Below are 13296 nucleotides of genomic sequence, written 5' to 3'. Positions count from 1 at the left end.
TCAGCCCTGCTCACAGGCGCTGAGCTTCGAGGAAAAGCATGATTTATACAATGCGACCATAACCCGCCGCGCGTACATATCACAGCTGTTCATGCCCGACACCTTTTTCCCGCACGATTTCCTCAAGTCTTACTCGCTTAGACACCCCTAACGACCGACATGATTTCTGACGACCATTACGAACTGTGTCGTCCAATACTGGACGACAACACCATAGAAGATGAAGATAAGACCGACCTGCTGGAAGACTTGCTCAGCAAGCAGGCAGGACTGAGAGGGAGCGCCCTGGAGAATGCGGTAATGAATGCCCTATGGAAACACCGCAATACACAGCGTGGAGAGACATCAGACACTCCCTTACGGCATCAAGTCATTCGAAAGTCGTCTCCAGCGCCCTGGCAAGCCAACCGGGCTCCCACCCCGCTAGGGTCACCACCGCCTCTCTCTTCCAGCCCGGCTCTTTCAGCGGGGTTCCCAGCTGCACGACCGAGCTTTTCTCGACAACGGTCGAGTGCGCACTCTCCATTTGTCTCTCCAAGACCATCTCCCAGGCTTGCTCTCGCCCAACCGATACCTCATAGCCCTAGCCTGAATGCATATGAGTTCTCGGATGCCAGTCCTGCTCCGGATATCTACGGTGACTATGGTCACGAGAACGTGGACTGGCTCCTGGGTGACGAGACAGCTAGCAATGCCTCCTCTACCGGCAACTTGAGTGGTGCCGCGCCTGAATGGGCACCTCAGCCTGATATGAGTCCGTATGACATTCTACGATCTGTGCTCGGGGATCGAAAGACGGACGAAGAGATCGAAGAAGCACTCAACAAGAACTCTTATGACCTGGGCACTACCATAGCTACCCTGCTCGGTACAGATACTGCTGACGCCCAATACACTGCTATTCCGAATAGCGAGGCCAATGTCCTGGTGGGAAAGTCGATGGCGGTGAACTCGGCCCGCCCATCCACACCTGGAGCAGCCAAAAGTCCGATCGTCTGCAAATACTGGTTGGCGTCTGGCTCATGTCTCCGTGCGGATTGTCGTTTTGCCCACGACACTAGTGGTTACTTGTGCAAGTACTGGATGAACGGAAATTGTCTAGCAGGTGACGCTTGCCAGTTTTCCCATGACCCCTCGCTTCTTATCGGTCAGCTGAGCGTGGGCGACACCACCTCCTCACAATCCTTCCAGCTTCAAGACCAGTACGATCAGTTTCCCAGCCTGTCAGGTCAGAACGCGCGAAGCACACTTCAAGCGGGTCTTCTCGCAGGTAACACATTCGTGCCCAGCAGCCAAAGAAATCGTGGTGGGTTAGCAAATGTCGCCCCAAGCTCACGACCACAGTCAAGGCCTAGTTCTCGCCACCAGAATCGTTCCGAGACTCCATCTTCTCTGGCAACGGATGATCCGGATGCTTTTCCGACTCTCGGATCATTGAGCGCAAGAAGAGTGTCAAAGCACCACGGACAACGATCTAGACATGGACATAGTTTGGAGAGAGAGACATCATCCTCGCTGGCTGATGTCGTCCGCATGTCACCATCTCCAGCACCTGGTCAGCAACGCAAGAATGAAACGCCGCGCAAGATTCGAACTTATGGGGGGTCCGAGAGTACAGCCGCCAAAAGAATACCTGAGCCTCAACACATTCCGTGGTTGGAGACAGGTTCACGTGCTAATCAGCAGTACTTAAAATACAGACAAGAAGCCATTAAGCATGGTAGTGTCCGCAACAAGTTTTTGCAGAGGTAAGTGGAAATCCCAAGCACATCAAGGCTTTTTCTGACAGTCGGTGAGTGCTGCACAAGCATGGAATCGAAACGATGCACGGGCAGCAAAAGCATTGTCACTTCGAGGACAGGCTGAAAACGATGCCATGAGAAAGGCCCACCGAGAAGCGGCCAAGGCATTGTACGATGAACGAAATTCACATCTCGTGTCGCTAGATGAAGACGAAGAGTTGTACATCGACCTGCATGGACTTCATCCCGAGGAAGCCATCGAGTATCTCGAGAACATCCTTCTCGCCCAATTTCAACGAGGTCGGCGCATTGTTTACGCGATCACAGGCACTGGTCATCATAGCAAGAATGGCAAGGACAAGGTCGGCAAGGGCGTACGCAACTGGCTCAATGAATGGGGCTATACCTTTCGTGAGTTTAGCGTGCCAGGTGAGCGAGGTGGATACATTGGGGGAGTGTTGGGAATAGATATCACCAGTCATAGACGGCAACCTGTCTCTACGGAGAGCTCAAAAGAAGAAGAGGAGACCTCCCCAACACCAGTTATGGCGACACTCGGCGGCAAGATACAGGTTCTCAAACGTGAGGAAGTGCCAGCATGAGCGTGTGCGAATGCCGCATTCAGCCACAACAAACACAGGCGGAAGGAATCGATACGACGGCTGGAAGGGTCGTCTGCTGGTTCAGCCAGACGACGAGAAATACTGGCTAGCCGCGATAGGATGCTGGCTTGCAGCAATATATGCTTGAATAGGATATATAGCAAGGCACCTTGACTGTTCACCGCCACTGTACGCCAAACATTTTGCCCACTTTCCCCTTGACACCTCTTTCAGCGTCTTTGTTCTCCAGGTATACCGTCTCATGGCCCTTGACCGTCAGACTCAGAAGTTGGTAATCCAATCTGTCTCCTTCCCTGGGCTTGGTCATATGTACGGATACGATGCCCATTCCCTCGGGACCCTCGACGTTGAAGTGCATACGAAGATGCGTCGTGCCGAATCTGTCCGTCTCTGTGCTGTGCGCGAGAGGTCTGGCTCGCGCCCACTTATTCGACGTCGGTTCGCCGTACGCTTTGATCTGTGATGATGGACCCAACAGCGCGCGACACTCGGGGCTGGCTTTGATGCGGTTGACCGCCGCGTTGAACTGGATCGTCGAACTTTCGGGAGCGAAGAGTTCGGTGTACAGAAGGTAGGATATTGTGATCTAGTTCTGTTAGTACCATCTACTCATAAGAGACCCCGGACTACGTACAGTTCCGACTAAACCGGCAGCGACAAGGAGGAAGTTGAATGTTTGTTGGGTGCCGCGCGCCGCTTTCTCGCCGGTGCTCAGGTCGGACCAGTTGTAGCGGCCGTCGTCGCTTGTTACGGTTATTGCTCGTCTGCTTGGGGTTGGACTGGAGCTGGAGCTTGTGTTGGTGCTTGCATGGCGGCGGGTGATGCGAATGGGAATAGAATAGGTGGTAGAGCCGAACGATGTAGAGTCTCTGGAGGCACACGACACTGTGCTTGCTTGACCACTGCGGATGCGGCAAGCTTGCTGGAATGCTCGGGCTTTGCTGGCCATGTCGTGCTGTGCTTTTCGTGGGCGTTGGTTATAGTGACGAGGGTGGTGACCGAGCTTGCAGGAGGTGCGATGCGTGACTACCACTTATGCTGTCACGAGAGGTATCGGTGAGGTCGTGGCTGCGGAAGATTTCAAGGTCAGGGAAGAACGTTTTCCGGAGAAGAAAACCCCCCGCATTGAGCGGGAAATGATGCTTGTCTGACTGGGACGCCTTGACCTGAGGAGCCCTTAAGAGGCTCGAAGGAAAGACTACAGTCTTATAAAGAGACTCACTCGTTCTTTCTATGTCACTGTCACATTGCATCAAGATCTAGAGATGCTCACATCAACATGACCACGAGACCGGCTCTCCCTGACTTCAATTTGGATTGTAGATTCCATCTCGCGATGCACATTGTTATTAACTGGTTGAAGTTGGGCTATTTCCAGTCAATCCTAGAGAGCCCAGTCTGTGTTTGCCTGCTGCTGTCTCGGAAGAAACACTGAAATCATTTTCCATGCGGACGCTGCATCGAAGTCTTGATCAAGTCTGAAACAAGCAACACTTGAAAGTGATGCATATTCGTCTTTCTGCGGGGAACTGGTGACACTTGTATCAAACACTAAAAGTACCACAGACCCCTAGTTGCCGCCAACAGCAAGGTAAGTTATCAAAAAACACTGACTTCTGTCTTTTCTTTCATTTCCAGTCTCTGACCCCAACGACTGGATACTGTGATCAAATCTTCCTCATCCCATCGTCTTGTCGAAGCCAGCAGAAACAGCAACTATGTCCCAAGAATTCAACATCCAGCCGCACTTCGGCACGGCACTAGGCACATTTCTACGCTCTCAATACTTTCGCACACCAGCATATCCAACGCACTCCTTCGCCAATCAAACCGTCATCGTGACCGGTTCAAACGGCGGCCTAGGTTTTGAAGCAGCCCGCCATTTTTACCGACTCAATTGTGCCAAACTAATCCTGGCCGTGCGAACCGTGTCCAAAGGCGAGACCGCGAAAGAGGACATCGTGCGGAGCGTCCAGCATCGCACAGACGGCTTCGAAGCCATCGAAGTCTGGCCCCTCGACCTCACCAGCACTCAATCCACACTCTCTTTCGCCGAGCGCGTCAAATCCGAGCTCCCTCGTGTCGACGTTGTCGTCGAAAACGCAGGCATCAACAACACGGCATGGCAGGTCGTCGAAGGCTTTGAGCAGGTCATTCAAGTCAATGTGATCAACACTCTCCTTCTCGCTCTGTGCCTGTTGCCTAAATTGACCGAGACGAGATTCAAGTATCCCGACTCGATACCTCATCTCGAAATTGTCAGTTCAGAGGTGCATCACTACACCAAATTCCCCGAGGTGAACGCCCCGGATTTGTATGAGGAATTGAACGACAAGTCAGCTTTCAATGGTATGGATAGATACAATGTGAGCAAGCTCATTGAAGTCCTCTTCGTTCGCGAACTCGTCGACCGGATGAAAGCCACCTCTCCAGAGCCGCCTGTGGTCATCACGCTGGTCAACCCGGGATTATGTCGATCCAATCTCGACCGCAGCATGAATGTCGTGGCTCAATGGCTGCTGTACGGGTTTCGGCTGATAGCTGGGCGGTCGACAGAAGTCGGGTCACGGACGCTGGTGTACGGTGCGTGTACCGGACCAGAGTCGCACGGCGAATTCATGTCCGATGGGCAAAACCAGAATGTTGAGCCGTGGATTTATACGGAGACTGGGAACAAGGCCCAGCGGAAGGTGTTTGAGCAGACGATGCGTGTGTTGGATGAGCGGAGATTCAGGGATTCGAAGGCGGATTGGGGCGTGGCTTTGGGAAGTTATTGAGCCAACGTTGGTCCAGCAAGGTCTCGACAGCGAAGTGTGAATTGTGTATAGTAGTGGAAGCTCTCCTCTCCAAAAGTGTCGACTCTATGACAAGAGAATCCTTCGCCCGATCATGGTGATTGAGGATTGGCTCGTAGAAGGGCTGCTGGTCACGGCTTATGAGAAGGAGCCTCGTTCATGGCCCGCTCAATTCGAGGGGATCAATATGTATGCTCTTCCTAGGACGTAGTCCCTAGCTGTATAGGCTTAGATTCTTTCGTCAAGGTCTGCTATAGCACGGTTCTCGTCGAATAGTCTTTTCCATATTGCGTCCTGAACTGTACATGACTGTGTATTCCTCTTAATCTGGATTGATGAGTCTGTATCCTGTATTCCTAGGTCGTTCTCTGACAACCTCGCCTCTGATGACATATTGTCTTTGTCTTCTGTATCATCTGGCCCGCATATCAGTCTCGCTCTACATCTGTATCTAGGCACCCGGTCTGTTCAACGAACTTCGACTCCTCTTTCTCATCCCGATCTGCGGCCTCTGTAAGTCGCTGTGGCTCGGTCGCCGTGCTGACGAACCTCCACCATCATCTACATCCTTTCCGCTGGTCACCGCCGTCCCCAACTCATAACTCTCGCCCCGCTCCAGAGTATCATCCACCACGGCATTCTCGTCACTCTCGTTCAGCGGTGGTGTGCTGGACTCGCTCACACCATACGCACCGCCCACGCTTTCCATGACGAACGGTCCCGCTGTCGGCGCGTCAAGCGCTCGGAGTTCTTCTTCTCGAAACCATTTTGGCATGAGCCATGTGCGGACGATGATGAGTAGGAGAAGAACGATCGGAAATCCGATCGCGGCAATGGTCTGGGATATGGCGAAGGTCGCACCAAAGCCAAGAAGTGCGATGGCCACAAACGCCCAGATGGCTGATCTCCGCTCGATGCGCGCCAGGGGATCGCTCGCATCAGTCAATTCCTTGTCTCTGGCCAGGAAGAACAACTTTTGAGTAATTCCGTTGCCTTCAAGCGCTTGAACGCCCATGACAAAGAACAATCCTGCAAGTACACCCTGAGGAATGAGGTGTAGGACAATGAGCAAAGGTCCAGACATGGTGAAGAGAAACAAAAGACCTTGGGCGAGGTTGCTGACCCGCTGCTCGACGACATGATCTGTTACTCGAACGACGTGACCTTGTGCTTTCTCGTCTACCACTTGCCTCGTGGCGCAAAGTGCAGCAGTGTGAAAAGGTGCTTGCGGAATTAGGCCGTTTGGGAACGGGATGCCCAATAAGCCAGCGACCCCGGTCGTTAGACCTAGGAGGAAGATATCCCAATGGAAGCCAGGTGGTTTTCGCAGGGGAAACTCCGACCCCTGAGCGATAAGAGATGAGACTGGTGACGGTCAGTATCCGTCAAGAAGTGCAAGACAAGTAAGTATGCTTACCATTATGATCAAACCAGAATAGGATGGTTAGCAACATCGCAAATGGAATAGCCAGAAAGACCTCCCCAACACTGATATCCCAAAAGTGTACGAACCAGCCACGATTAGCGGTCGGAAAGAAGGATTTACTCGTAGGTAGTGTTTCCAAACTGACGTTTTGCATGTGGCCTATGTGGACAAATCCGGTGAAGAAAATGATGGTGAGCGGAGTGCCATAATCTTCGATGAATTTTCTCGGTATGCGGTGCAGGAGCTTGCTGTTACCAAGCAAACCGCACATGTAAGCCACGGCCAATACCAACAGACTGACCATGATGGAGAGATATGCACTTGCCGCGCCAGCAAGCCCCCATTGTCTGGTCAAGACCTGGATTCCCTTCTGGAGGTAGATGAATGCAACATAGAATCCGAAGGTGTCACAACTGAATCGCGTGACATAGGTCAAGGCTTTACAGCTGTTCGTGATTGCGAGGATCCAATGCATGATGAGCGACCATATGCCGATCCAAGCCATGAAGGCGAAGTAGTTCGTGCCGCTGGGAACCACGATGTCGTACACGGTGTAGGAGAAGACCGTTATTGGACCCGTCACTCCGACAATGACTAGTGGTTGACATGCGAACAGTGAGAAGACCACACAGCCCAGTACTGAAGATAGAAGAACTTCGTTAACACCGTATGAGTTGTGTGTTTTGGTGAACATATCGAGGGAGAAGGCAAGAGCCGGCAGAATACTGGAGGAGTTGTTAGTCCATTATTCAACTTCCCAAGGATACCGGGTTCAATTGCCATACTTTGCAAAGTACATGTAGACTGTAGCAGGAACGACTCTATAATCCCAAGCATCTTTCCAATCACTCCAATAGAACGGTGCCCGTCTCTTCACGTCGTCGATCATGCCCCTGAACCAACGAATCTTATACCACTTGGACGAGCGGCGGTGGGATGATCTTGTCGTTTGGCGTGTCACATTCTCAGACAGGCGTTGAAGTTCTTCGGGGTCGGGTCGAGAGTGACTTGAGTGGAAGGACGGCCGGCCTGTGTGCTGCCATGGTTTCCTTTGCGAGTGAGATGAGGATCGCCGTCGCAAGCCAGGTACAGGCCTAGAGGAGGAAGGAGTAATGGTCTCTGTCTGAGTGGCCATTGTGTCCGGGGTCAATTATATACATTCAACAACGACGTTATTCGGGGATCACGAAACATGTTCGGGACTGCGCAACAGACAAAAGAGTGCGCGGAGTATCACCGATGTAGCGACAGTCATACAGCCATATCGCGTGGCGACCAAAGACCCAAAGATGTCTGCTCACAGGGCGTTGACGAGACCTTGGCGCAGATTGAAGGTTATCGACAAAAGCTGTTGAAGTTTATCATTAACCGATGCAGTCGGTGACGTGCAGACAATTGGAGATTGAGGATTGAAGGTGCGGAGAAGAACGAAAAGAGCCTCAGCGCCGGTAAGGTCTAAGTGGAGTGGAGAGGGCGGCGGAGGAGCGGGAAAGAAGATGATCCGAGGATCAACGACCGGGCACCATCATTCTGAGATCATGACCAATACTCATACGCCATACTGACTCTATGTAGGTCCATAGTCAATCTGCATTATTCAGCCCTGAGATTTTCCTACAAAACCAGAGTATATAGTTGAACATATGAACAAACTCACCCGTACCCTGTCTAGCACACTTCCCCGCTTACAGCAACAAGCGCAACATCTTGCCACCATGTCTTCACGACCAGATATCACCCTATATACAGACGCTACGCCCAATGGAATCAAAATCTCCATCGCCCTCGAGGAGCTCGGTCTGCCGTATAAAACTGAGCACATCAACATCTCGACCAACAAGCAAAAAGAGCCGTGGTTCCTGGAAATCAACCCGAATGGTCGCATCCCAGCAATAACCGACACCTTCAGCGAGGGGCAGAAGATCCGAATATTCGAGGGTGGCAGTATCCTGCAATACCTCGCCGAAGAATACGACAAGGACCACAAGGTCAGCTACCCCAAGGGCAGCCGCGAGTACTACGAGGTGAACAACTGGTTGTTCTTCCAGAACGCTGGTCTGGGCCCTATGCAGGGCCAGGCCAACCATTTCGTGCGGTACGCACCCGAGAAGATCGAGTATGGCGTCAATCGTTATGTCAACGAGACGAGGCGTCTGTACGGTGTGCTGGACAAGCATCTCCAGTCCTCCAAATCGGGTTTCATTGTCGGCGACCACATCTCCATTGCCGACATCACCTGCATAGGCTGGGTCATGTGGGCGGCTTGGGCCGGCGTGGAGATCGATGAGTTCCCGACCTTGAAGAAATGGGAGGAAATGATGTTGGCAAGGCCGGGCGTCAAGAAGGGTGCCGATGTGCCCAAGCCGCTAAATATCAAGGAGAGGCTCAAGGACAAGGATGCGGCGGACAAGTATGCCAAGGAGTCGAGTTCGTGGATCGTTCAGGGCATGCACGATGATAAAAAGAAACATGAATCATAGTGCCTGCTAAGCATCGCCTGTGCCTTTGAGAGGAGGTGTGTGGCAACTGTAGGATAAGTCTTTGCCAGGATTGACATATTCTCCGCAAGGACATACTAGGATTCAAGTCATGCCTTTTCATGGACAATTCCGCGCGGCTTCCCTGCACCTATTCAATGCAAGTCCACAACTTCGATGATTTCTTCACTTGCATAATACCGGGTCAACAGATCCTGCCCGTTAATCGGGCATTCGCCTGCTCTTGGCCATCTCCAGCAAGTGCAGAAGGGCGCTAGTACCGATTTGTTCGGGATTTCCATATCTGGAATATCTGAAGATGCCGGCAAAGGATCCACAATCCGGACATTCATAGTCTCTATTTTGCTCCCCGGCTGTTGCTTTCAACCTTGGGGGTCTGTCTTGATTGCATCTGCGGACCCATCTGTCTGTCCATCCGGATGGTATATCTATCCGTGCAGAGTCTACAGGATGAAAAGTCAGGCCGATGTGATAATGAGTCGATTTCACTTCTTCACCAACACTCGTACAAAGTTTGGCCTGTACCCTGGCTGCAGCCGTCTTGCCGTTATTGATTGCTGAAAAATGGCGTCGAAACCGGGAGGCCATTTCCTCCAAGGGAAACGCATTATCGTGGCAGGAGGGGGCATCGCGGGGGCGATCTTTGTCGCAGCCTTGGACCAGCTATGGGACTCTTCTCTGCCACGGCCCGTGGTCACGGTGTTTGAGAGGGAGAAGAGCCGCGAGGCTTCTGTCCAGCAAGATCCTTACACGCTCACCCTTAACGGCGGCAATCAAGACGAAGGGCTGGTGGCGCTCCAGCAACTGGGACTTCTGGAGAAGGTTCGCTCAGCGCCCTCGACAATCCTCAACAGCGGCGTCATCATGGTGTGGAGCGACAGCTGGAAATACCTGGCCTCCATCAACCCGAAACCCCATCAAGGCTTACCGGCGGCGACAATGCGTATCACGCGCCAGCACTTGAAAGATATCCTGTTGGATCGGACCGACAAGGAGTCAGCGAAGAAGATCACCGTCGACTGGCGGTACGGGTGTACCTGTACTCGGGCGGAACGGCTGTCATCGTCGACAAGCGGACCTCTCCGGGTTACCATCGCCGACAGAGCACAAGACGGCAGCGACAGATCGTGGACCCAGAACTGTGACCTCCTCATTGTGGCCGACGGACCCGACAGCGTGCTGCGAGGGAGCTTCTTCCGGTCTCAAGACACAAAGCCGAATTACGTGGGCGTTACGCAGATCGGCGGCATCTCGCGTCTACCCTCGGGCCTCCCTCGTCCCATCCACGAAGATTATGGTCTGCAGATGTCCTCGGGAGAAGGCGTCTGCTGCATATACACTCCCTTTGATGACACAACCGTCGGCTGGGCATTGAGTAAGAAAGGGGAGCCCAGACGAGAGGCCAAGGTGGGATACGAAAATGAGCCGAAGGCGTTCGATTTGCTGAAGATGGAGGCCTTAAAGACGGCGTCCATGTTCCAAGAGCCCTTCAGGACCGTTGTCGAAGCCACGGATCCAGCCACCGCTTTCGTCCGCCTGGCCATGGAGAAACACCCTTTTCGGCATGACACAGCCACGGCATCATCACCTCTGTTGGGAACGTCAGGAGCAGTCGTCTTTATCGGCGACGCGAACCACACTCTCAACCCGTACGTGTTGGACGGGGCGAACCTGGCCCTCAAGGATGGCTGGGACCTCGCTGAGCAGATGTGCCGCAACTCACACTCCATCGAGGCTGCGGTCGACGCCTACGACAAGCTCAGCGTCCCTCGCGCTCAACACGTCATACATTTCTCAAAAGAGCGCATTCGGTTTGGCCATAGCACGGGCCTCACGTGGAAGGTGTACAAGTATGGTATGGCCGCCCAGAGAGCCATGGCTAAGAAGGACTAGTCAAGTCCGGCCAATGTCGACTAGTGAGGTTTGTTAGGGGAGAGGAGATAGGACTTGGTAGGAACTGCGCTTGTGACTGTGCAGCATTTGTGTTCAGCGTTCTCGTATTGGCATGAAGACCCGGTGATGTGGGAAGCGAATTCAGACTTTGCACATTGCATGCCCCATGGTGTAATGTGCTAATGCAAGAACGATCATTCTTCCTCTCTTTCGTTTGTGGGGTCCGATGCAGAGAGGGCGCTCCCCAATGTGATTCGCATCCACATTGAGTGCGCCTGTCTTTCTTCCGGGTTGACAGATATTGGTCTCGCATAATGACTGCCACAGGATGTCACATCATCTTCATCATGCTCGAAGGTAGCCGGTGGACCTGTTGTGCTGACAGGGCTGCAGCTTCGCTTCCTTGTACAGTGCAGCGGATAATATCCAAAGATATGAACCTTCCAGAACAAGCGGCAGAAGCTTTTCGGTGGACCTATGGCTCCGTTGGCGTAACTATTCCTGTATGCACCATGACGAAAAGAAGAGCATCTTGCATCCTGCGACACCTTGGAATCACCCGCAATAGTGCTAGCCGATCCACTGCACGCCTACCGTATATAGCAGCCGTCCTTCCCTGGTCATTGCCAGATATGCATCGAGCAGTCGGGAGCCACCCTGCTGCATACACGATGTTGCAGCGGCATGACGGCAACAAGGTGTCAAGGTAAGTAGAGGACGAGCAATGGCTGCAAGTTATTTTCATGCAAAGGCTTGCATACAACGTCGACATTTTGACCGTGATCTCAATGCTTGCTTACCATGCAGCAAGATAGACGAGGTTTCCCGTTTGAGGAAAAGCTTCTTGTGCCACAAGCCGGTCGAATTGCCAATTCGTCTCTTTGGGACAAAGGCGTGGTCGGACTTGCAGGATGACTGTCTGTATCTGCTCACTCAGCAAGTTCAACCATCAAGTTGGAAATGCAAGTCCAAAGCTCAGAATGATTGGTACTGACGGGTAGAATACCTTGCCAATCCCATGGCTGTTAAGGCTTTGGGATGGATGCATCTGCCTGATGCCCTTGATATACGGTCACAATAACACGTCGCAAGGTCCTTGGAAAAGTATCCTCCAAAAGGGAAACAGCATGGGAGGAAATCATACTTTCGAGGTGACGCTCCTGCACATGGGTTCCTGAAGACGCACAAGCCTTACTATGTCTGGTGCATTGACAATGGCATCAATGACGACACAGACATGTGTCGAATGGAGCGCTTGGATATCAGGTCTCCTGGGGAATGGGTCGTGAAGTCGGTTAGATGGTATGCAAACTGTTGGTATGCGGTAGTAGTCCGGAAGTCCGGAGGAAGACAACATCGAAAGCAAGATGGTCGAGTCGACAGGGTAAGCTAGTGACAATCCTGCAAACATCGCAACATAGGTGGTCTTCGGGCATGCCCTCCGAAAAGCTCGTTTAGTAGGATGCTGTGTGTGTCCTCGGGCATAGCTCCGCGCACATGATGACTTTCGTAAGCAAGTCAACCAGTAGTAAGCCCAACACCGTAGTCGTAACCTGGTTAGCTAAGCTGTGGAAAGGAGAATGAGGGGAACACGAATAAAACCATTGCGCATACGTGACTTTCACGTGACTTAGGAGGCCATTGTCACATGCAGGTGGAATTGACGATCATCAAAGTAGTTCTTAATCTGGCATATCCATCATTGACCAACTTTCAGAGATCAATGCATCCGTCAGTGTCCGACAGGACCATGATCCCCTACTCATGACGAGCAAAGAGAATGTACTCGTATCCAGGTCGTTGCAGATCGTCACACTGCAGGAGCAACCACAGCAGCAGCATACTTTGGCAACCCAGTCACTTGGATTGTTAGGGACGACGAGCCGTGTGTGCAAAAGAAAGATCCTTCGAAAGTGTTCTGTACGAGGTACAAGTAGGTAGTTATCAGTCAGCAAGGCGCATCGCCTACCTCCATGGGTAGGCGCACATTAAGTTAGGTTAGGTTATGGTTGTCGATCATAGGTCATAGCCTCCGAGCCTGTTTCCAGAAAAAGTGGCACGGTCTGACCAGTGTCGCTCGTCAAGCGCAAATGAGTGTTGTTTCTTATTGTCGTCTCGAAGTCCTTCGTACACAATGATAGAGCTCGGTGCATTGCCAGAAAGGAGGTCATCACCTCTATTGTGTATCCTTATAGGCTTGCTGTCAAGGCACCCGTTGTCGCGAACCTACAGAACTTCAATTTACATCGTCGATGTACTCCCTGTCAGACGGTGCCACTTTTTCTGGAAACCGGCTTGCCTCGTAGATGATGACTTAAT

At 52.3% G+C, this 13296-nt stretch overlaps 6 protein-coding genes across 6 annotated transcripts; 4 read left to right on the top strand and 2 right to left on the bottom strand.

The window, feature by feature from the left end:
• Nucleotides 1-159: 159 nt before the first annotated feature.
• EDD37DRAFT_648490 (uncharacterized protein) lies at nt 160-2344 on the top strand (the record flags this gene model as incomplete). The annotated part of the gene is made up of 2 exons (XM_062818015.1): nt 160-1748; nt 1798-2344. The coding sequence occupies 2 exons, from the start codon at nt 160-162 to the stop codon at nt 2342-2344; spliced, it is 2136 nt and encodes a 711-aa protein (XP_062671932.1).
• EDD37DRAFT_329004 (TIM21-domain-containing protein) lies at nt 2285-3519 on the bottom strand. Its single transcript, XM_062811535.1, has 2 exons — nt 3000-3519; nt 2285-2951 (listed from the first exon to the last, which is right to left on the bottom strand). The coding sequence occupies exons 1-2, from the start codon at nt 3312-3314 to the stop codon at nt 2523-2525; spliced, it is 744 nt and encodes a 247-aa protein (XP_062671931.1). The 5' UTR covers nt 3315-3519; the 3' UTR covers nt 2285-2522.
• Nucleotides 3520-3777: 258 nt separating this feature from the next.
• EDD37DRAFT_626225 (uncharacterized protein) lies at nt 3778-5433 on the top strand. The gene has a single exon (XM_062816291.1). It carries the CDS (start codon nt 4084-4086, stop codon nt 5140-5142), a length of 1059 nt encoding a protein of 352 aa, XP_062671930.1. The 5' UTR covers nt 3778-4083; the 3' UTR covers nt 5143-5433.
• EDD37DRAFT_626223 (solute carrier family 4, anion exchanger, member 1) lies at nt 5407-8056 on the bottom strand. Its single transcript, XM_062816290.1, has 3 exons — nt 7372-8056; nt 6578-7311; nt 5407-6525 (listed from the first exon to the last, which is right to left on the bottom strand). Exons 1-3 carry the CDS (start codon nt 7719-7721, stop codon nt 5612-5614), a joined length of 1998 nt encoding a protein of 665 aa, XP_062671929.1. The 5' UTR covers nt 7722-8056; the 3' UTR covers nt 5407-5611.
• Nucleotides 8057-8115: 59 nt separating this feature from the next.
• On the top strand, nt 8116-9357 carry EDD37DRAFT_328743 (glutathione S-transferase, variant). The gene has a single exon (XM_062811533.1). It carries the CDS (start codon nt 8230-8232, stop codon nt 9064-9066), a length of 837 nt encoding a protein of 278 aa, XP_062671928.1. The 5' UTR covers nt 8116-8229; the 3' UTR covers nt 9067-9357.
• EDD37DRAFT_328929 (putative monooxygenase) lies at nt 9358-11339 on the top strand. The gene has a single exon (XM_062811534.1). The coding sequence runs from the start codon at nt 9649-9651 to the stop codon at nt 10975-10977; it is 1329 nt and encodes a 442-aa protein (XP_062671927.1). The 5' UTR covers nt 9358-9648; the 3' UTR covers nt 10978-11339.
• The last annotated feature ends 1957 nt before the right edge of the window (nt 11340-13296 follow it).

The sequence above is a fragment of the Exophiala viscosa genome (genome assembly GCF_022695815.1).
Source record: "Exophiala viscosa unplaced genomic scaffold EDD37scaffold_3, whole genome shotgun sequence".
Lineage (NCBI taxonomy): Eukaryota > Fungi > Ascomycota > Eurotiomycetes > Chaetothyriales > Herpotrichiellaceae > Exophiala > Exophiala viscosa.
Note: the sequence above shows the minus strand (reverse complement) of the source record. Positions and strands in the feature narration are given on the sequence as shown.